Source organism: Ischnura elegans, chromosome 12 (assembly GCF_921293095.1).
Source record: "Ischnura elegans chromosome 12, ioIscEleg1.1, whole genome shotgun sequence".
Classification (NCBI taxonomy): Eukaryota; Metazoa; Arthropoda; class Insecta; order Odonata; family Coenagrionidae; genus Ischnura; species Ischnura elegans.
Genome location: NC_060257.1, coordinates 996,192 through 1,017,852, shown reverse-complemented (window position 1 = coordinate 1,017,852; position 21,661 = coordinate 996,192). Strand labels below are relative to the sequence as shown.

The 21,661-nt window shown below is 39.6% G+C and overlaps 1 protein-coding gene across 2 annotated transcripts in view; it reads right to left on the bottom strand.

Annotated features, from left to right (window-relative positions):
* Window positions 1-367: 367 nt before the first annotated feature.
* Window positions 368-21,661, bottom strand: part of LOC124168833 (cysteine-rich secretory protein 2-like) — a 246,204-nt gene continuing 224,910 nt past the window's right edge. For both annotated transcript variants that reach the window (XM_046547168.1, XM_046547167.1), the window contains exons 5-6: window positions 11,197-11,472; window positions 368-2,314 (exon numbers count right to left, since the gene is read on the bottom strand). In XM_046547168.1, coding sequence (XP_046403124.1) covers window positions 2,068-2,314; window positions 11,197-11,472 — 523 coding nt within the window. In that variant the 3' untranslated portion in view covers window positions 368-2,067. The remainder of the gene's footprint in view (window positions 2,315-11,196; window positions 11,473-21,661) is intronic.

The window sequence follows — 21,661 nt, the reverse complement described above, 5'->3', positions numbered from 1 at the left end:
CCACCACCTGCAGTTGCTATCCTTCCTCCGAATCTGCCTCCTATCCCACTCTCTGACATTTTATCACTCAGGTACAACCATACCTTCCTTCCTATACCAACCCTCAACCCCCTTTGGCCAACCAACCAGATCAACCTTTATCCCCATCAACCTCCCAATTTGTAACAATGGGTGCCTCCCATTTTTAAGCATTGTATGGCTTAAGAACTACCATACCCTCCTTCCTATGATGTGATTTATGATTTTTGTAAGGTTGTCTATTGTCTGTATACCATAGTGTGGCTCAGGTAGCTGAAGGGCCCATGCGCCACCCTACGGTATACAGACTATAAGTTATCAAGGTAAGTTTTCAAAGGAAAACCAAAAATACATTTTATTTTTATTTTTTCATCACAATACAATTTCAGGCTGTTTTCAGGATTACCAGGTAAGAAATGAATATTGTGATAAATTCACCTCACTTCCATATATTTGTGAATTTAATCCAATATGTGTGTCATTTGGAGCTTAGACTAATTATCAAATCTTGTAATTGATTCAAAATATTTTAAAGTTGAAAATAGAGTTTTCTCATTGAGTTAAGCTTGAAAGTTGATCTTGAGTGTTTTTCAATCCACAAATCAAAAGTGCCAAAGCGTTTTCGAAAAACTAAGTACATAGATAGGTAGTGTTTGAAGACAATAGATATCCTGCATCAATTTGTGTTAGTCTAACTATACAGGCATGAGAGACCTATTATAATAAAAAATAACATTTATAATATATTTACATAGTTTTATATACATTCACGTAGGCCATCATTATTGATTAATAATCTTGATCATTGATTTAAAATCTTTCTGGGAAATAATTGCCTTTTGGCTTGTGGCATCATGGCTATTAAAGTCTATCATTGAATTGCTCACTGCCTGTTGAAATAGACAGTACAAGTCATACATCATGAAGGAATCTGTGAAAATGACAGTGGCACACTAGAGGATTTTACAATTTTGATGGAATTTGGATGGAATATTGTTTTGAATGATCATATTTTGATTTTGTGCTGATGATATCATTAATTTTTTGTTTTAATTCACTGCATCAACTTCTGGCTGTGAGAAGTTTTTATCTAGTCAGTATTTATTTTAATTTCTTGGAGTGAGAAGGTAATTTAAAAGAAGTTCAAACAAGAATTTCATTCATCTTTACTTGAAAGCCAAAAATCAAGGTCTGATAACCAAAGAGCATATCATGCTTATTCAGCATTATAACCTTCATTTCCAAATGGCAGTTAGCCTTTGTATATTTGATCATGAAATTATATCTTATCATACACAAAAAATAGAAAATGAAAATCTTACTCATTTCCACTAACAAAAGTAAACACTTGTAATGGAGTACATACATCAGCATAAGAATTCATCTTGGTATTTATTCCCTGCAACTTCAAAAATATCTGAATTTTGGATTATTTACATGTGCAAGTATTGCAACTATGTAACCTAAGGCATACATCATGAAAGCTGCAGTGATAATTGCTGGCTAACAAGCAGAGCAGAGTACTGCTTCTGTCCTTTAGGAATTTGGAAGTGGCCCTTTTCCTCTGACTCTCTGAACTTGATTTTACCAGCCTAACTGCGAGGTTTTTGAGTGACCATCCTGTCCATTTGACTGCATGTCTTAGCATGCAAGGGTGCTTTGCATTGCTTAGCTTTCAGTCAGAGGTTAAATGTAACAGCAGCACAGCCCATATTCATCGTCATTTGTCTCAGTCCGCTGCAGCAGTCACAGTTCTTCATGCCGTCTTCCACACCTGTGCATAAATGTATCATTTCTTACCATTAAGGTGCAACCGGGTGACACAGCTATACAGCAAGCCACAGACCGTTGTACTAGAGGTTTCCCTACCAATCTCTCACATTTATATGCTAAGGCCAAAGTGCGTGGTGTTGCTGCTGGCATTGCTGCTTCCCCAGTGTCTGGCCTCCATTTCATTGTTTTGTGAATGGCTCCAGTCCAGGATTAGATCAGTGCTAGGGGGCAGGCTCACACTCCAATCATTGCACTGCAGGTGCGTGATGCAATGCCTCAGATGATGCGTCCCCCACACGTGCATGTCGCTTTGCATGACTTCTGTCGCTCTTGCCCCTCGGCAGAGTCGCCATGGTTACACAGCCAGTTGTGCCATGTGCTGTTGAGGTCGCCGCAGTTGATCCAGAGGTCGGCTACAGGGCACGAGTTGGTGCAGAGCTTATTGTTGCGACAGTGGTCGGGGCAGCCTGAGCAGGGCTCGCCCTTCTTGTATGGCCTCCCCAGACGCTCGACAAAATTCCCACTGCAATGGCAAAATTCATTTTAATTAGAATACTCAGTCAATACAATGAATAATGGTTGTAACTTACAATTGGAAAAATTAAGATGAGGACAAAGTGGTGGGTCATTTTGAGCCATGGACGTTTTATGATTAAAATCAAATTCAAGTTTTCATTTTCCTGGAATTCCTCTGAAATGTGTAGGCCTACCCGAGCAATGCTAATATGTAAATAAAATTTGGTATTACCTCATAGGAAGTTGAAAGATGGACCAAATGTGGAATATTTTGTTTCGTCATAACTTCTCTTTCCCTTCCTTATACCAAATTCTTTTATGGAAATGAAATTATGGGTTTGAGTTTATTTTTTTAAACTACAGAGTGTCAATGAGACTGCAGGACGTGGGGGCACCCCCCCCCCAGATTCTAAAAGTTAGACAAAAATTTTAATTTGGTTATCATTAAGTTCGTTTTCTTTTTTGTGTTATGCAGCCTCGATGATTTAATTTCATATTAATAAAAAAAATTTTAAAATTCTTCTTGCCCCTGGGTGGGCCTATAGAAACACTTAGTAATAGAGGAAAAAAAGAAAAATAAAAGGAGGGAACATACAGGGAATAGTTATTTCTGTCGAATTTTTGATGGGATGCATCCCATCTTTCTCAAGTGAGAAGAGGAGGAAAAGTGAGGGTAGAAGGAAGGGTGCAAAGCAGAGGGTAAAGATGGAGGGAGGAAAAACGGTTGACGGGGATTGGTTGTGTTCTAGTGGGCGCGGATTATTCCTGGTCCAGAAAACGCACGGAAAGCCCAATATGTATTCATACCTTGCAACACTCGTCAAATAGAGCGTTATGGGAGGAAGTGTGTATGGTGACTGGAAGGGAGGCAGAAAGAGAGGAAACACTATTGCAAGAGGAGCGATGCCCATTCATTCAGATGCACAGGGGAGTGGTGAATAGGCTGATGTAAAAAGTGGGGCGTTTCTGGCACAGCAGTAAATATACAATGTTTTTTGTCGCTCAAGAAATGTCAGACAGTGAGGGGAGAGGGAAGGCAAGGAATTGATGAGGAAGGGGTTTGGTAATGAGGATGCGAAAAGTTTTGCACCTTGCACGGTTGCAGGGTGAGGGCTGTGGTTTAATAGAGATACAGTAAAACCTCTATGTAGTGAACCTCTTTACATCTTAAACCTCCATATTTCATACCATTCCTATGGTCCTGTCAGATTTACATGTAAATTTATAGGCAAACCACTTTGTAGTGAATCTCTTTATCTCATAAAACCTCCATTTATTGTACCAAGGAGGTACCCCATAGACAGCCTAACTACCTTCGCAAATCATACCGAGACAACTAGAGACCATTAATGCAGCCACGGTTACGTACATAGAATGACATTTTCAGCAATAAATGTTTCACCCTTATTGTTTTTCTTATACACCTTTAATACAATGACCGCGAACCAATGCCGCTGGTAGGGTATTATTATTATAGTATTCTAGCGATTAAGGTAGGTTTCCATGGAGTATGCGAGAAGTGATCTGGGAGCCTCTCTTTCCTTCCAGCACTGCCTTCTTTAATTCACTGTAAGGCCTGCTCTCTTTCAATCTATCTAAAAATCCTATTCTTTTCCTTCCCCTCCCTCGTTTCCCCAACATTCTACCCTCCAACACCATTTTCAACATCCCCTCACCGCTAAGCACTAACTCCATCCATACCTTCTGTCTCCTCCGTATCTCATCTAAAAGCTGCCTCTCCTCGCCAACCATATCCACCACTTCGTCGTTCCTTTTCCTCTCCGTCCATTTCACCCTCTCCATTCTTCTCCATATCCACATCTCGAATGCCTCCAATCTTCTCTCGTCTTCTTTCCTCAGTGTCCACGTTTCCGCACCGTAGAGAGCTACACTCCAAATCACACTCTTCACTAAGCTGGTAGGGTAATAAAACCGGAAAAGATGGAGCCCAATTACCCTTGAAGTCTTTCATAAAATCAACAAAACCAAGGGAAAACCTTTTGCAAACAGAAAAGTTGGAGTTAAGGTGCCTCATCCGCAACCCAGACATCATAATCACTCTGTCAGACAAAGGGTCTATGGTGGTCGTCTCGGCCGATTATAACAACAAGGCACTTAGGCAATTGTCAGCTGCTTCACCTTACCAACCCCAATTTCGAGAGAAGATTCTTACTTTTCTTGAGGAATATGGACCACAGGAAGGATTAACAGCCCAAGACATCACATTACTATCTCCTCTCAATCCCTGTAGCCCTCATTTTTATGATAGAGATGTCCGAAAATTTTGAGAGGAGGAGATTACGAAAAATTTCGATACGATGTTTGGAGGGGAGAGGTTTGGGTTTGTGCGAAGAAGGTTTAATTCTCATTAGTGCACTGTGGACGGTGGAAGAATGTTGGGTGGAGTGAGGATGGCTCTCCCAGAAGAATTTCCACTTAAGTTTACGGCTGAACTGGAGGGTGTCTTTAAGAATAAGAAGGGGGTTTACTTTTGATGTGGAGCTGTCATCCTTCGTAAAACCTCTTTACCTCCAAATCAAACACTTCACTGACCTTTTCTTTAAACTCTTACATAACGATCCTCTCAGAATCTCCTTCCTGTTTATGAACGCCTCCTTTGCTAATGCAATTCTTCATAATTTCATACTACTGTATCCGTTTTCCTCTAACGTACTGCCTAAATAGTTGAACTGCTCAACCAGCTCAAGTTTTTCGCCACCCTTTTTTATCTTAAGTCTCACAATCCTCGCTCATGATGCTTTACAAAACCGCATAACCTAAGTTTTCTTGTGATTAATCCTCATCCCATACTCCTCGCAACGCTCGTATAACGCATCCACTAGAGCCTGAAGCCCCCTCGCTGACTGGCTAATCAGCGCCTGATCATCTGCGAATGTCACTGATTTGAACATCATTCCTCCCACTTTTATTCCAGCTTCTAACTCATCCCACACTTCCCTTACCATCTCTTCAGCGTACACTTTAAAGAGCAGCGGAGAAAGAGGACAGCCTTGCCTCACACCTCGGCCAATGCTTGCCCACCCAGATTCTCCGTCCACTACCCTCACTTGCGCAGTCTGGGCCATATACAGATTACAAATTAGTCGTCTATCCCTCCAATATACACTTATTCTCTTGAGGATTTCCATTAACTCTAACCAGTTCAAGCTATCTAACGCTTCTTCAAAATCCACTGAACAGGCATATGCGTCCTGGTCATATTCTAGGTTCCTCTCCACCAGGGACCTCATTATCGCTATTGCATCACGAGTTGACTTCTCTTTTCTGAAACCAAACAGATCTTCGCCCGAATACTCGTTTGCCCTCGCCTCCATTCGTCTGTTCAATACCATTAGCACCACTTTCGTCGCATGTGATATTTAGCTATTAGTCCTGTAATCTCCGCATTCCACAGCTCTCTTCTTTTTCAGTAGCAGAATTAAAACCGTCTTCACGAAATCCTCCGGCCAACATCCCTTCTCATAGATTCCGCATACTAGTTCACAAAACCTTTTCTTACCTTCCTTCCCTAGATTCTTCAGAAGCTCACACGGGATGTTGTCCATGCCTACTATTTTCCTGGCCTTCATATCGCGAAGTGCTCTCTCTCTTTCCGAATCTAATATCACCGGCCCAAGAATATCTTCCTCCACTTCACTTTCATCTTCTAAAGTCAATCTCTCCGGCCTTTTCCTTCCGTCATACAGATCCTCCTCGTATTCCTTCCATCTACTCTGTACCTCTTCTCCCTCAGTTAGCATTGTTTCATCTTTAGCCTTAATTTTAGGCATGGTTTGCCCTGTTTTGCCACCCGATAACGACTTAACTTTGCCATATAACGCCTCGACCTCTCCTTCCCTCTGAAACTTTTCTATTTCCTCACACTGTCCTTTCCACCAAGCCTCCCTAGCTCTCTTAGTTTCACGCCGTAATGGATTATTAATTTGTCTATTCATTCTTTTGCCCTGTTCTGTGTCCACATTCTTCCACTTCCTCTTCTCCATTTCCCTATCATGTTCTCCGTTATCCATGGCTTCTTTTCCTTCTACTGTCAACGTGACCAATTGACTTCTCCACCGCTTTGACTATTCCAGTTTTAATATTATCCCATCTTTCCTCAACAGTCTTATTGTTAGTACTTTCAATCTTCTGTATACTAATGTCCACTTGTTGCTGATATTCTTTCCTTATACTCCTCTTCAGGGCTCCTACATTCCATTTCTTTGCCTTCCTAACTTTCATAAGTCTTTTGAATCTTATATTGCGTTCCATAAGTACTAGGTTGTGGTCTGAATCCGCATCTGCTGCTGGGAAGCTGAGCAAGTTTTTAACACTATTGGTCATTGTATGATATGTTTATATGAATTAGCTACATGGATAACTGTTGTTTGAACGTAAACTGCAGACTGCAAATTGAATTCCTCATTTTTTCTGATAATTTTCAAATTTTGAACAAAGCTTTACCTTCAATATCAACGGATTTAATGAATCAACATTTCCATACTTTTACTGAATTCGAGATACAAGTTACTATTTTTGGCAGAATTTCTTCAAGTAATTGTAAACGCTGCTCAAAAGACAAAGAATTTAATTCTTAGTTAATTTTATTTTTTGAGAAAGGAGCAATGTTTATTTTGCAAACTGACTGAATGATCAATTGTATGACCCTTACCAGAAATAGGAGTGATACAAGATGAGGGGTCCGGGTACCTGATTGCGGATTTTCATGGTAAGGCATAAGTCCCACTGTGTTGGGTCCCAAAACTAAGACTTCATGCACCGGCAACCATCATAAAAGGGGGAGCTAGTAGAGGAGCTATAAATAGCTAGGAGATGAATATTTAAAGCATTTGTTCGCCTGCGTAGAAAAATCTCTGACTTTCGGATTTTAAAATTTCTGAATTTCATCTCCAGGGTCAAGAAACATCCAGCCTTAAATTTTTGTCGTCAGTAACGAGAGGGTTAAGGAACTGAGAAAGATTCTCCTCCCCTCTGGGGTTTCTCCTCGTTTTCCAGGAACTGCATCAGAGGAGAGGATTTGTTTCCTTCCTAATCGGAAGGGGTGGACTGGTCAATGCCTAATTCCCCTTCCCTTAGCGACGAGCATACACCACGAGATGCGCCATCTACGAGGAAAGGGAGAGTGGAGGGGAAGCCACTGAGAGAGAGTGTGAGAACCTTGCTGATAACGACCAAGGCCCTGTCGCTATTGCGAGTGAAGAGGAAGATGAGAGGAGTTAAGATGGCACCATTGTTTCCCCCTAAACACCACTCCGCAGCAGTCCCCCTCCCCCCTTTTCTGGAAAACACTTTCGTCTGATCCCCCGCTGCCCTCCCACCTGGGATGCAAAATATGTCTTAATAGAATGGAAGTGGAGTATTCTCCGGGTGTAGTCGGAATGTAGCTTGGAATATTGTCGGCAGAGGCAGTCTGAAAGTGAGCTCACTCGAGACTGCCAGCATATTCCCTGTGCCAAGTTAAGTAGGACTCCACTTGAGAAGGCTATATTGTCACTTCTATCACTCCTATTTGAGTTCTGTAAACAGAAGATATAACTGCGGAAGTATAAAAATTTAATTTTAATATCGTGTAATTTTCTTGTAACCATGGACGTGTCCAGGACTCCATAAGCGGTGGTGCCAAATATAGCTCTCACTTAGTGTTCGAGAAAGCTGTTGCAGGAGATATTACAGTTTATTGACGAAAAACATGTTTAACGCTTATAGGGGCCATAAAAACTTTTCATGATTGCAAAAGCCTTTTGGGGACTTTCAAATAATTTTTTTGTTAAAATTACCATTATTTTCACTGAAAAGTTTTCAAAACATGTTTAACAAAACTAATTTTATAAATATCAACTGTGATAGACGAATATTATTATTTTGTTATGACATCATATTATCTTAATGAATAGTATGCTTCCATGGAGATTATGACAGTATGCAGTGATTCTTACGGGCTCCAATCCGACAATATTCCAAGCTACATTCCTTCCATATTTATCCATTTTACTGGACAATATTTCGCCCATGTTCCAGTTGGCTTCCACAGGCCCACTGAAGATTAAATTAAATGGTTGAATTATTAAACGGTTGAAGACCTATACTGAAAAAAACTGAATCAGCATTTATTGATAATGTTGCAGACTCCTTTGTGACGCTAAAAGGAAATTGTATGCAGCTTGGGAAACCTCAAATTTGGAAATGGAAGAGGACGCCCCTTTTAGAAAAAAGCAAAAGCCAGAAAGTTACCACTATTCAAGAAGAATCCTCTGGAGACACCATGCCCTCACCTCCTACTCCGCTGGTTGGCTGTCAGTTGAAAAATAAACTCTTGTTGTACCGAAATGCATTATGATCCAGTAATTTATTCTGAAAATTCCCAGATATTTGAATATGAATATGAATGTTTAGAAGGTATCTGCTCAAGATATCTTGTAGATATGGTAGTCAAAGCAGATATTCAGATATCTAAAACATATCTAAAAGATGTCTTCTAGTTATGACAAGATGTTTTCTAGATATTAGCAAAAGACGTATTTAATATTCCATAGACATTTAGAAGATATTTTGTGCTACGTTGGTAATTCACTGTTACCTATTATAGAAGGAAGATTCAGTGTACCTAATTCACCATAATTTATGGCTAGAAGCGTTAACCATAGTTTTGGGGTTGATGTATTGGAAACTTAGTTGTATTACGGGGAAGTTCCATGGGTTGGGTGAAAAAGTCCACTCGTACGAGGGCCATAGATGCTCAGACCAAATATTTCTGTAAAATATGAGCATAATGTCGGAACTTTGATTATTAATTTTGATGCAATGCTTTTGAGTAAATAAATTATTTGAGCGTTCCACTAAATTTTCCATAAGCATGATTAAATTGCAAAGAAGGCAGAAATAAATGTAGGGATGTGGAATGTGTGGACAAAGATGAGGGCAGGAAAGCTAGAAAATATCAAAAGGGAAATGGATAAGGGGATGATAAATATCTGGGAATTATGCAAAGTGAGGTAGAAGGATGATGGAGACTACTGGAGTGATGGGAATAGGTTTATATTAGTGGCGAGGAGAAAATTCAGTGTGGGGTAGCTTTAGTATTAAACGGGAAGAAGGTAGGCATGTGGAAGGTATACCAGTTTGGCAGGAGGATTCTGGTGGTAGATATTTAGGAGGAAGAAGTAGATGAGGTGTACGAACAGCTCGAGGAAATACCTAATCAGAGAAACCCCGGGTAAGAAAAATCTAGCAGTGATTGGGGACTGGAACACCTCATTAGCGGTTGGGAGAGATGGATACGAAATAGGAGAAATAGGAGATTTTGCACTTGGAAAGAGGAATGACAGGCGAGAGAAAACAGCAGAATTTTGAGGGAAAAAAATATTCATCACAAACATGTGGCTCAATCAGCATAAAGGGCAAAGGTACATATGAAAAAATCCAGGGGATGTGGGGAGATATCACATAGACTACATAATGTGAGACAGAGGCTCAGGAATAGTGTGAAAAACTTGCGCAGCTTTCCTGCAGCGGATGTGGTTTCAGACCACAACCTAGTGCTCAGGAAATGTAACGTAAGATTCAAAAGACTTATGAGTAATAGGAAGGCAGGGAAATGGAATGTAGAAGGTCTGAAGGGGACTATGAGGAATGAACATAAGGAACTGGTGGAAAGTAGTATCTAGGAGATTGGATATATACAGACTGTGGAGGATGGGTGGGATAATATTAAAACGGGAATAGTCGGAACCAGTGGTGCAGAATTGAGAGTTTTAGGGGATAAACCCCCCCCCCCCCAGAGCTCAGAGAAATTTTTAGTCAAATCTATTTTACTTATTGGATTAATATTGCTTATAAAATAGTGGGAGGATTAATAAAATATCCCTCAGAAGGCCATAAAACTAAACATTTTGAACCATTTATCTTAAATTTTTTTTCTGGCAGAGGGCCTCCGCACCTACTGATTACCCTAGTGGGAATACCACACCCCCAGGCACCCCAGTATTAGTTGCGCCTGAAACCCCCCTTAGCCTTAATTCCTAGCTGCGCCCCTGGTCAGAGCGGTGGAGAAGTCAATTGGCTACATTGACAGTAGAAGGATAAAGAAGTTGTAGTTAATGGAGACCATGATACCGGAAATGGAAGAGAGGAGGAAGTGGAAGAATATGGACACAGCGCAGGTGAAAAGAATGCATAGACAAGTAAATTTGAAATGATTCGGTGCAAAACTATGAGGGCAAGGGAGGTTTGGAAGACAAGAGAGTGTTACGATATGGAAAACTTTCAGAAGGAAGGAGAGGTAAATGCATTGTGCACCAAGGTTGTCTCCCTTCAGCGGCAAAAGAGGGCAAGGTACATCAAATAGCAATGCTAAAGACGGAAGGATGCTAACCGAGCGAGAAGAGGAGCTGAGTAGATGGGAGAAATACGTGGAGGATCTGTATGATGAAAGGAACTGGAGAGATTGACTTTAGAGCAGGAAAATGCAGTGGAGGAGGATAATCTTGGACCAGGGATCTTAGATGATAAAATAGAGAGAGACCTTTGTGAGGCTAGGAAAATAGTTGGCGTGGACAATGTCTCGTGTTAGCATCTTAGGAGGAATAGTAAAAAAAGGTTTTTCGAGCTAGCATATAGGATCTATGAGGAGGGATGCTGGCTGGAGGATTTCGTTAAGTCGTTTAGTTAACATCCATTACAAATGACACCATTCTCTACCATGTTCCGCTAACTCTATGTTACACTCCACCATATTTCAGCTCATTTATTCAATGTAGAAACATAGATTTTAAAGTCAACCAAATGCAATGGCGTATGTGAATGGCTGAGGTCAGGATAAGAATATGTTTCTCTCTATTTATGCAATTAAATTAAACTAAATGCAATTACATAGGGCAGTAGTTGCAAATGTAGGAGTAGTAGGTCTTCCTGGTGGCCAGTGATGGCAATGACATGGCCTGCAGTCTGCCTCCATGTCGTCTCAGCCGCGCAGATTTCCCAGGAATGTGCAGTGGGGCAGACGGGCAGCGCGCAAAGCCACAGCCCACCTTGTGCGTTGATGCCCACACCATTTGCGTGTAGTGGCCCACAACATACAAGTCATTCTTTGAGGAGCCGTAGGTGAAGTTGTGCCGCTCCATGAACCAGGTCTTGATTGCAAAGAACCTGGAGGTGGTAATATCACATGATAATTAACTCTTATGTACTTTTCTCCAAATTTACATTTCTTTTATAGATAATTGTAGCCTTATTTATCATTTAGCATTTAGAAGAATGGTTTGAGGCACAAAAGTGGAACTGCACGATGTGAAAAGGTAGTCAAATATCACTTTAAAATATCAATGACAGTTAACAAACTGCCCAATGGCTATGCGAGGTAGTAGTTTGAGAGTTGGACATTTATCAGCAAATAAGTTAGCTCTTGATATAACAATCGCTATTTCATTCTTTGAACCTCGTAATCTCTTCTGCAAAGTTTTTAACATGAGAAAGGCATCCCATGGTATGTGAGCACAATCAAACGTCTGGCCCCAAGATTTAACCGTAGGGCCTAGAGTGCAGGCCCAAGGCATAATACATTACCCACTGCACCTCCAAAGTACTCTGGTGATTTATGTAACAATTAAGCGTGTTCGCTGTGAGTTTGAAGACTGTTTAGTGCTTGTTGGAGATTAAGTGAATAGAGTATGAACAGCCTATGAACAATCTTGGGCAAAACACAAAGATAAACAACTTGGAAACTGCCTTTTAACAATTAGCACATACTCTGTTTGCTGCTTTTTCCCTAAACGCCAGGTAACAAGCATTTCAAAAACGACAGTGAAAAGACTTAACAGGCAGTGGGCGGTTGATCGTCAGGATGAACAGACAACAGTGAACCAGCACTCAACAGGTTGATCGTCTGTTTCACACCACAGGGTATACACAGAAAACAGTGAACAGGTTCTCAATGGGCAAGGGCTGGTTGGTTGTGCGCTTCCTCAAACAAGAAACAAAAAGGAAACAGTAAACCGGCTTTCAACTGTAAGGTTGGTTGTGTGCTTCCTGATGCAAGGAAAGAACAGTCAACAGTCTGGTGTTTTATTAACTGTACATATATTTTCAGTTAGAAGTTGAGGGGGCCAGTCCTTATGGGGAAAAAGATATGCAAGTGTTGTAGTAAGTTGCTGATGAGAGAGGGCAGTGACGTACTCCCTCACTGGCAAGCCGACCTTGGACACGGGTATCCTCAGTGACAGGCACCCTCATTTCCCTTCAAGACCTATTTGACGGAAGACAATCGTCGCCTAGGTCTGAGGAAAGACAAAAGTCTACTTGGGCTGTGTGCAAGAGAGAAGAGTTGGGACAATAGGGGGCGGGGAGGATACTATAGGAGGGATTTCTTTCTCCCCTGGTGAGCTGCGTTTTCCATGATTCCTTCCCTCTTTTCATTGCTTGACTTTTCCTGTTACAACTGAAAACTATTTTACAACATGCAGCAGTGAATAAGTGTTGAAACGGTATCATACATTTCAAAGAATGCAGTCTGAAAGCAATTCAGAAGAGAGAATTTATGTTTAGCGGGGTCGGGACCCCCAAATTGATGACTGTAGGTGAAAAATGAAGCATTCCTCTTAATTAAAAACTCAAAATTATGTAATCCAACCTTAAATTAATCATCGCTTCCGCAAAAAACAATCCATCCGTTTGAAAGAACAGATTCTTAAATTATCTATGCTTCACCATTCCACGTTGTATACCTTTAGGGAATTTTGTTCTATATTCATATACTAAACAAATAGGCTACCAGTAAGACAGCATCAGGGAAGTATCCACTCGACCTCCAGTGATTTTGATGACATTTTGAGAGGAGACATGAACGAATACCGAATGGACGTTCAGAGGGTTTTATATTCAGCAATGCGAGACTCAATGATTCCTTTGACGAAGTTCTGCAACCTTCCGCAATAGTCGGAAGAAATGACTCATAGCCACTTTGTGAAACTTATTAGACTCTATTAAATGAGGTAATGAAATATTATCCGCAAATATTTGCACGCTGATAACCCCAGCAGCAGAGAAGGTTGTCTCAACGTTGTAGCAACGTTACAATGAGGAAACATACAAGTTGTCACAACGTTTCTTAAAATTGTCACAACGTTGCACAACGTTGTTTCAACGTTGTCTCAACGTTGAAGTTCCCAGGAAACAACGTTGTGACAACATTGTCTCAACGTTGTCACAACGTTCTGACAATATTGTCTTACCGTTGTCACAACGTTGTCACAACGTTCTGACAATATTGTCTTATCGTTGTCACAACATTGTCACAACGTTCTGACAATATTGTCTTACCGTTGTCACAACGTTGTTTCCTGGGAACTTCAACGTTGAGACAACGTTGAAACAACGTTGTGCAACGTTGTGACAATTTTAAGAAACGTTGTGACAACTTGTATGTTTCCTCATTGTAACGTTGCTACAACGTTGAGACAACCTTTCTGCTGCTGGGGTAGTTAATTTGTCATACAAATTGCTTACATGTTGAGGGCTATGGCCACGATAAAACCAATGTTTCCAATTTTGGAATGCTGAATGAGAATTGACCCAGACATGGTCCAAAATCAGCAGAAAAAACAATGGTAATATTTGGAGTAATTTCTCTAAAAATAGGTTGTATCGCATAATGGAAGAGTATAAGCAAATCATAAACATCAGTTGAATTCCTAATTCACATTCATATACTTTACATAGAAAAGTATTACAAATGCTAAGAAATTCATTAGTACATTCCAATATTTAAAGCAAGAAATGGTGACCACTTATTGTACATGAAAGATGGTATAGCTAAAAACGCCCTACATTCACACCATCTTTTCTAATTCACAAAAACTTTTCAAATAGTTTCAGAGTACAGAAATGACCTTAGGCTATAAGTATTTAAAAACAAGTTTGTCATGCAAATGAAAACCTGAAATAGCTTTCCTCATTAAAAATTGCTTTTGAAAGAGTCAAAATAGTGATATTAATCAGTAAAAAGTAATAGCTCAATGTGTAGGTGTATGACTTCATCAAAGTTCAAGTCAAGTTGGAATAGGAACACTACCATAAAAACAATTGCATGTGGCCATCAGCTATACAGAGATCACACTTGGACTATCCCAATTGTGTACTCGAGGAATAATGGATATTTTTATCCAATTCCAGAGGTTTACAAATGATATTTGTTTTCCCCTGTAGTAAGAAAGGACTAAACATTAATCTTGAGCGAAGTAGAATTGGAAAATGCTAGTATATGTAAAGCCTATAAATGTGAAATCATATGGCATCTACTCACATAAAAAGTGGTGCGTCTTTAACGTAGAGAGTGGGAATGAAATAACTTATGAGGTGAATACAAAATTTAATAACATTCTCTTGCTACAAATGAACTTGAATTACAGTAACATTACTTATCATGAGCTAGGAAACAGCTTTAATTAAAATAGGCACTTACTAGCTATTGCATGGTATAAATGAGGGAAGAAAGACTTTTCTTCCCTTCTGTTTGCCTTTTGTAGAATCCTTCCAAATCCCTCAAAAGGGTATCAACCGCTGAACCTTTTTGGTTGCTTCATCACCACCAAGATGAGTAGACTGTTAAAATTTGTATTAGCCAGATTTTAAATGCATTTTATTGTCATCCATTTTCACAAAGTGGTTTTTTTGAGTGTGTTTTCCACGCCCAACTCTTGTATAGAAACTAAATTAACTCTGTTTAATTCATTTTCACATTATGCATATCACCATTCAGATCATTCTTTTCTATTGACCAAGTTTATAATACAATAACCAGTTTTTAGCATTAGAGTAATGTCAAAGCAAAGAGTTTGAAACAAATGAAACTAATGCAATGTGGCCCAAAGATTTTTCTTTAGTTTTTCAAAGTTTAGGGTCATTCCATGTCAGTTCACCTAGGCCATGGCACCGACTCAGATTTTTATGAAATTTTTGTCACTAGATACTACCACCTATTTCATTACCCATGCAAAAAATATTTCCTCCCTCACTCTCATGGTTTGCAAGATATGAGGGGTCGAAGCTTGAGATGTTTGCTCAGACGTGGTGGTAGTGGGATTTAAATTCCAGTGTGCAGGGCACAAGGTAAAAATTCATAGCTCAGAAACCAAAAATAAACATTTGAATGAAATTTTGACCCATTGTGTATCCAAATACGTAGCTTCCTTAGTAATCCCTTTCATCCCCCCTGTATTGCAATGTTAGCCAAAATAATGTCCAAAATTGTTAATTAACCGATTTCTTTAGCTCAAAAACTTTTCTTCGTATTTTAAGAATAATCACGAAAAGGCAGACTAGTTAACTCATCCAATTCTTTTATGAGAGGTAAATATGCACTCCTTAACACTTTGAGTGCCGGCTGCTAAATTTAAAGCCCTACTGAAAAATCCAGCCATTTTTTACTATATTCGTACATTTTTTAAAACATTAGCATCAAAAATATATTTAAATCGATGTTCATTTCAATAAAAAGGGACTTTTCTCTTCTTTATGAATGAGTTGAATAACATTTATTGCTAATTCTTAAATATATAATTTAACAATGAAACCTACTGTTTTTGAAAAATAAAAAAGTTGTAACATATGATGTACCACCATAGCATGCATAATAATTTTTTTAATACGCTCAATTTGAACTATTTAAAGCACGGAAATCATAAAAAAGCATTGTTCCAAGCAAAGCATTATAAAACCTGGATGACAAAAAGGGTCAATGCACCCTCAACGAACGGTCCATTGGCCCAAAGAATTTTCACACTAAGTGGCCTAAGATGAGGTTGCCGGTAGCTGCAGAGGACTTTTCGTCCTCAAGACATAAATTGAACTCTTTTTCCATCGAGCAGTTGATTTTTGAAAGACAGAACCCCTAAGCAGTAAACTGGAAAAGTACCACGGACGAAATATTACGGCTTCACGCATACAAAGCCAATTAAATGGAAAGACGTAATATTATGTCCATGGCAATCCTCAGAAGGATTAGCAGGACGTAATATTACGTCCATGGCACGCAAAGTGTTAATACTATGAAATAAAAATGGTGGTGTTTTGACTGCCACTGAGTATTTCAGGTTTTACTTTTTCTGCCTCAGTGAGGGGGATTTGGGACGTGTAATATAAGATAATAAGTATAAGTGTATCCATAGCTTTATGATGATTCATTTGAAATAATGGTCAGTAAATCTAAGACCAAACCAGAGCCACAATAGTGAACTTGTTCATATAATTTTATAAGAACAATACTTGTCTTGGGGCAGGTGAGATGAAAAGAGCCCAAATGGCTTGGAAATGTTCTGTGAAATTATGCTCCTTTCCTGGAATTCACCTATTTTTCAAGAGTTTAGTTTATGGAAAAAATGGTATCGACTTACATTAGACTCTTACTGTGCATTATAAGAGAAATGAAAATACTAACCTAAATAAAATTATCTAAATAATACACTTCAATCAACTACACTTGGTTTGTCATTGCTATAACAATGTGACGCTGAAGTTTTCATCTGAACTGATCATCTTTGCTCCTATGGGTTCTGGAAGAATGTCTCTTCGATGAAAGAAGCTGACTTTGCACAACACCAGTTCAGCCAGACTCATTTCACTTTTACGAGTGAAGTGTATTATTTAAATAATTTTATTTAAATTAGTGTTATCATTTACCCCACAATGCACAGTAATAGTCAAATGTACTTTGATACCATTTTTTTTCAATAAAATAAACAAACTATAAGCAAATATCTCAAACGATGAGCCACCTCTGGGCAAACATTTCAAACTTCGAACCCTCATATCTTGCAAACTATGAGAGTGAGAAAGGAAACATTTTACAAAGGCCATTAAATAGGTGGTAGTAGCAGGCGACAAAAATTTTGTAAAAATCCGAGTCGGTGGGTGTAATTTCGAAAATTTCCTGGATGAATTGACCCTTTACTAAATTCCAAAATTTTACTGTGCATTCTTATTGACATTCTTCACATTCAATGACTGCGTTGAAGTAGCGTACTGAGTTTATAAACTTAACTATTCTCAACAATTACGATTCACGGCGCCATGAGACGAAAACTGTCCTCTGATTAAAATTTCCAGCTAATCAGATATTGTCGTTGTGCTAAAAACAATGCCTCATTGTTTCGCATTATATATTTCTGTGAAAGCGCGCAGCCTACAGCCTGAAATTTCTACAATAGGCTACAGTTTCTCCATTGTAGAGATTCCGGTCTTATAGAATCGCGATTTCACAGTAAACATTAAATTTGATAAAAAGTAAGCTTTGGATTGTAGTGTAATTATAATATCTGATTATGATAGTTATTAAAGTTTAAACCCTAGTCTACCAGATATATGCGCAGGCAACACACATTTAAAAAATCCACTTGGTAAAAATAGTTCACAAAAATATGAAAGTATAAACTCTGCCTAATATGAATCAACACTAAAAAAAATTACAAACCCGTTCGGATGATACCCGTTCGAAGGATCTGGAAGGATTCCCCAAAAGTCAAACAAAACACCACAAATTCCGATGGCCATTGATTCGCAGCTCAATGCAAATGATTGCTACTCAATTGGGTTGAGAGTAAAACCAAGAATGAAAATTGATGCACGCAAGAAAGTAAACAAAGCCAATACATTATCATGCCGGCGGCCATCTTGTATCGATGGCACTTCGATAGATCGACAGTTGTAAAACATGGGCGGTAGTTTGAAAATCATATCAGAGGATATGAAATACGTGAGAATGAAATTATATCTAACATACCGCTTGCCACCAAAATTTACTCTCCTTGTTGAGATATTTCGCTGTGGCCATAGAAATATCTAACACCGATGAGGAGTGTTTATACTTTTCTTTGTACATCTACATCGTATTCATTGATGTGAAATCCTTTTAGTTTTTTTTTAATTTAAAATGGGTTTATTGTTTATGAGTGTTAATTATTTTCTATTGTCTATCATCTGTGAAGTTACATTTAGGAATATGGTTAATGGGTTCTCCCGTAAATAAATTTTTGCAGCAGGTATATGATATGACAAATCTGCTATTAATGCGATATAGCATGTCCTCTGCAGGTGTGATGTTTAAGTCTATGCATAGAGAAAATCATGGCTAGTATGAGTTCACATAGCTCGTAAGTTTTATTCAAGCTTGCATATAGCATTGAAGCCAGAATTAGTTTGTCACAGCAAGTTTGCTGCAAACTTGCCGCGACAAGGTTGGTCGTCACAAGCTGATGACAACCCAAGGACAAGTACAAGCGTTTGTCGCAAGTTTGCATGCTAACTGTGTCAGCGATCGTCCTAGGGACAGGGTAGGCCCGGGCCCACCCAAATTAGACAGAAAAATTTAAGAATCGAAGTCCAAAGTTAAACTTCATTTGTGTTTTTTGCGTTCTTTGCCCAGATGATTTTCGGACTTAGTTTTTTGGCACCTTCGTTGAAAATATTCTAAATGGAATTGAATGACGAAAGTCAATGCATCCCCAAAAAAGCTGTTTAAAACGCGATTCATGGACTTAAGAAGTTATTAAACCTTAGATTATGGAATTGGAAATCTAATAGGCAAATGAAAATATTGCCCACAATGTTGCAAAGTAACGTTGCCATTAAACGTTGTCCAAACGTTGCGTCAACGTTAACATTACAGTGCAACATTTGTAACGTTGCTACAACGTTGAGACAACCTTCTCTGCTGCTGGGGAAGTTGATGCGAAAGTGGAGACTAATTTATGATAGTAGGAATCTTTTTTTCGGAGTTTCTTATTTCAGGAATGGTGAGCAGGTAAAACGTAAAAGTTTGCACACAACATGTGAAAAGAATTAATCAAAATAATTCACCATCTCAATCCAATTGATTAACCCTTTATAACCCAATGTGGCTTCAAAGCAACATCAAAAATGTATAAATTTTCGGCTCTATTTTGGAAATATCTAAACTAAGTATCATTTTGTGGTGTAAATTTAAATTATGAAATATTTATCTGCCTCGATAATTATGATTAAGTGCTAAATTTTCATCTTTTCAGAATGAAAAACCTTGAAATTTGATTTCTCCCTTAAGCAGCTCTGGGTTATAAAGAGTTAACTCAAACATTCTCCTGCTAAGAGTTGTTTTTAACGCACACCAAAAATAGGGTATTTTTGAGCCAATTCTAAAGTGAATGACCCCATAGACACTCCTACAAAATGTTGTTCCTTTGGTGGAAGTTATTTAAACTTCTGAAAACATTTCATCAGTTTTCAATCGTAGGGAAATAATCCCCTAACAATGGAGGAAAATGAGGGCTTTACCTTGGGAAGATTATTGACAGGTTACATTTCAGCCTCTCAGAGGAAGTGCTTCCAGAAAGGCTCGTCAACAGGCCGTTTACAGTTAGAAGTTTGAACTTTATACTGCACACTTGAAATAAATCCTGTACTAATGTTGAAAATCAATTTTATAATGAATAATTTGTTATCCAAGGCAAAAAATTAGTTTTGGCTCATTACATTCTTTGCAAAAAGCAATAAATATTTAAGATACATAAAATCAAGTATTTATTTCACAAAATAGTTCACCATCTCAATCCATTTGATTAACTCAAACATTCTCCTGCTAACAGTTGTTTTTGACATACGCTGAAAATAGGGTATCCTTGACATCACCTAAACTTCTCATAGATCACTGCCATAAAGATATTTCTCATTACTATAAAAAGTGCCTTTCTTGTGCTCTCTAAATTGACATTTGCTTTAAAAATCCTGTTACTTACATGATAGGAACACTGAGGAACACATTTTTTGTTATTTCACAGGAGTTAAAGCTCCCGGGCACCTCGAACATTTTCCAAATGTGGGTCCTTACCCCCTATACTGAAAAAGTCGACCTGCCCCTATTGCAAATTTCTTATAAGTCTTACAGAAATTCTTATAAGAGTTCATATATAATAACTTATAGATTTCTATAAGTCTGAGGCGACCGTCCGGTGGCCGGTAGCAACGATATTCGCACAAAGTCAAAGGCAGCGACTGCTCGGAGGCCCAGTCGACAAGCAGCCGCTTCCCTTGAATATTGTGGAAAGTTCTAGAAGCCTCAGTAACCTTCGCCTGATGATATATAAGCAGCGAGCATTCCACACCACACTCTCAGTCGCTCGCTCGCTCACCGTTATTGTACGTGCATGCATAATAAATCTGTTAAGTAAGATTCTGTCTGTCATTATCGACCGACACGCCTCATATTGGTGACCCCGACGTTCGCCATGCCGAAGGAAGACAAAGCCACAAGCATCTCCGACCAGCAGAAGGAACGCTTTTCACAACAAGACCAGCAATTCCAGGAGCTCCAGAAACGTCTGTCGCAGCTTGAATTACATCTACAGAAGAATCAACAACCAGAATTGGCCAACCATTCCAACCCAATGGAGCACGTCACAGGAGAAGATCCTTCAGGCCTTCAACCCGTAGACCTATGCCGAGTCGCCATCCGTCCTCCTCCGTTCTGGCCCGATAAACCAGCACTGTGGTTCGCCCAGATGGAGTCGCAATTTTCGCTGGCTGGCGTGAAAAACGATATAACAATGTACAACCATGTTATATCTCATCTCGACCATAGGTATGCGGCTGAAGTAGAAGATATAATAATTAATCCCCCAGCAACCGGCCGCTATGAGCGAATAAAATCAGAACTCATCCGCCGTGTGTCAATTTCTCGGGAGCAACGCGTGCGGCAGCTTTTGATGCACGAAGAAATGGGTGACAGGAAACCATCCCAGTTCCTGCGCTACCTAAAATCACTTGCGGGATCAGAGGTACCGGATGACTTCATGAGGAGTTTATGGTCTAATCGGCTTCCTTCTCATATACAAGTTATAATAGCGTCCCAGACCACAACAACACTGAACGAAGTGGCGGAGCTCGCAGATAATATCAACGAGATTGTGCCTCAACCCAGAGTTGCGACCATCGGTGCTGCCGACACCTCAGCCATAATGCAGCACCTCGACGAGCTCACCGCCAAGGTCAGCTCCCTCTCCGCAGATCGCCAGCGAGGCCGTTCTTCTTCGAGATCCCGCTTCCGCAATGAACGTGAACGTACCCCCTGTCGCTCCAGCCCATACCCTCGGTCAAACGACACCGCCAACGACCATTGCTGGTATCATCGTCGTTTTGGAACCGAGGCTAAGCGCTGCACTGCACCTTGCACCTTCGCTCAGGAAAACACGCACGGCAGTCGCTAAGGGCGGAAGGTAACTGCCATTCAATTTCTGACCGCCTACATGTAACGGACCAATCGACCAAGACGCAGTTCCTCATTGATACGGGCTCGGACCTTTGCGTATACCCA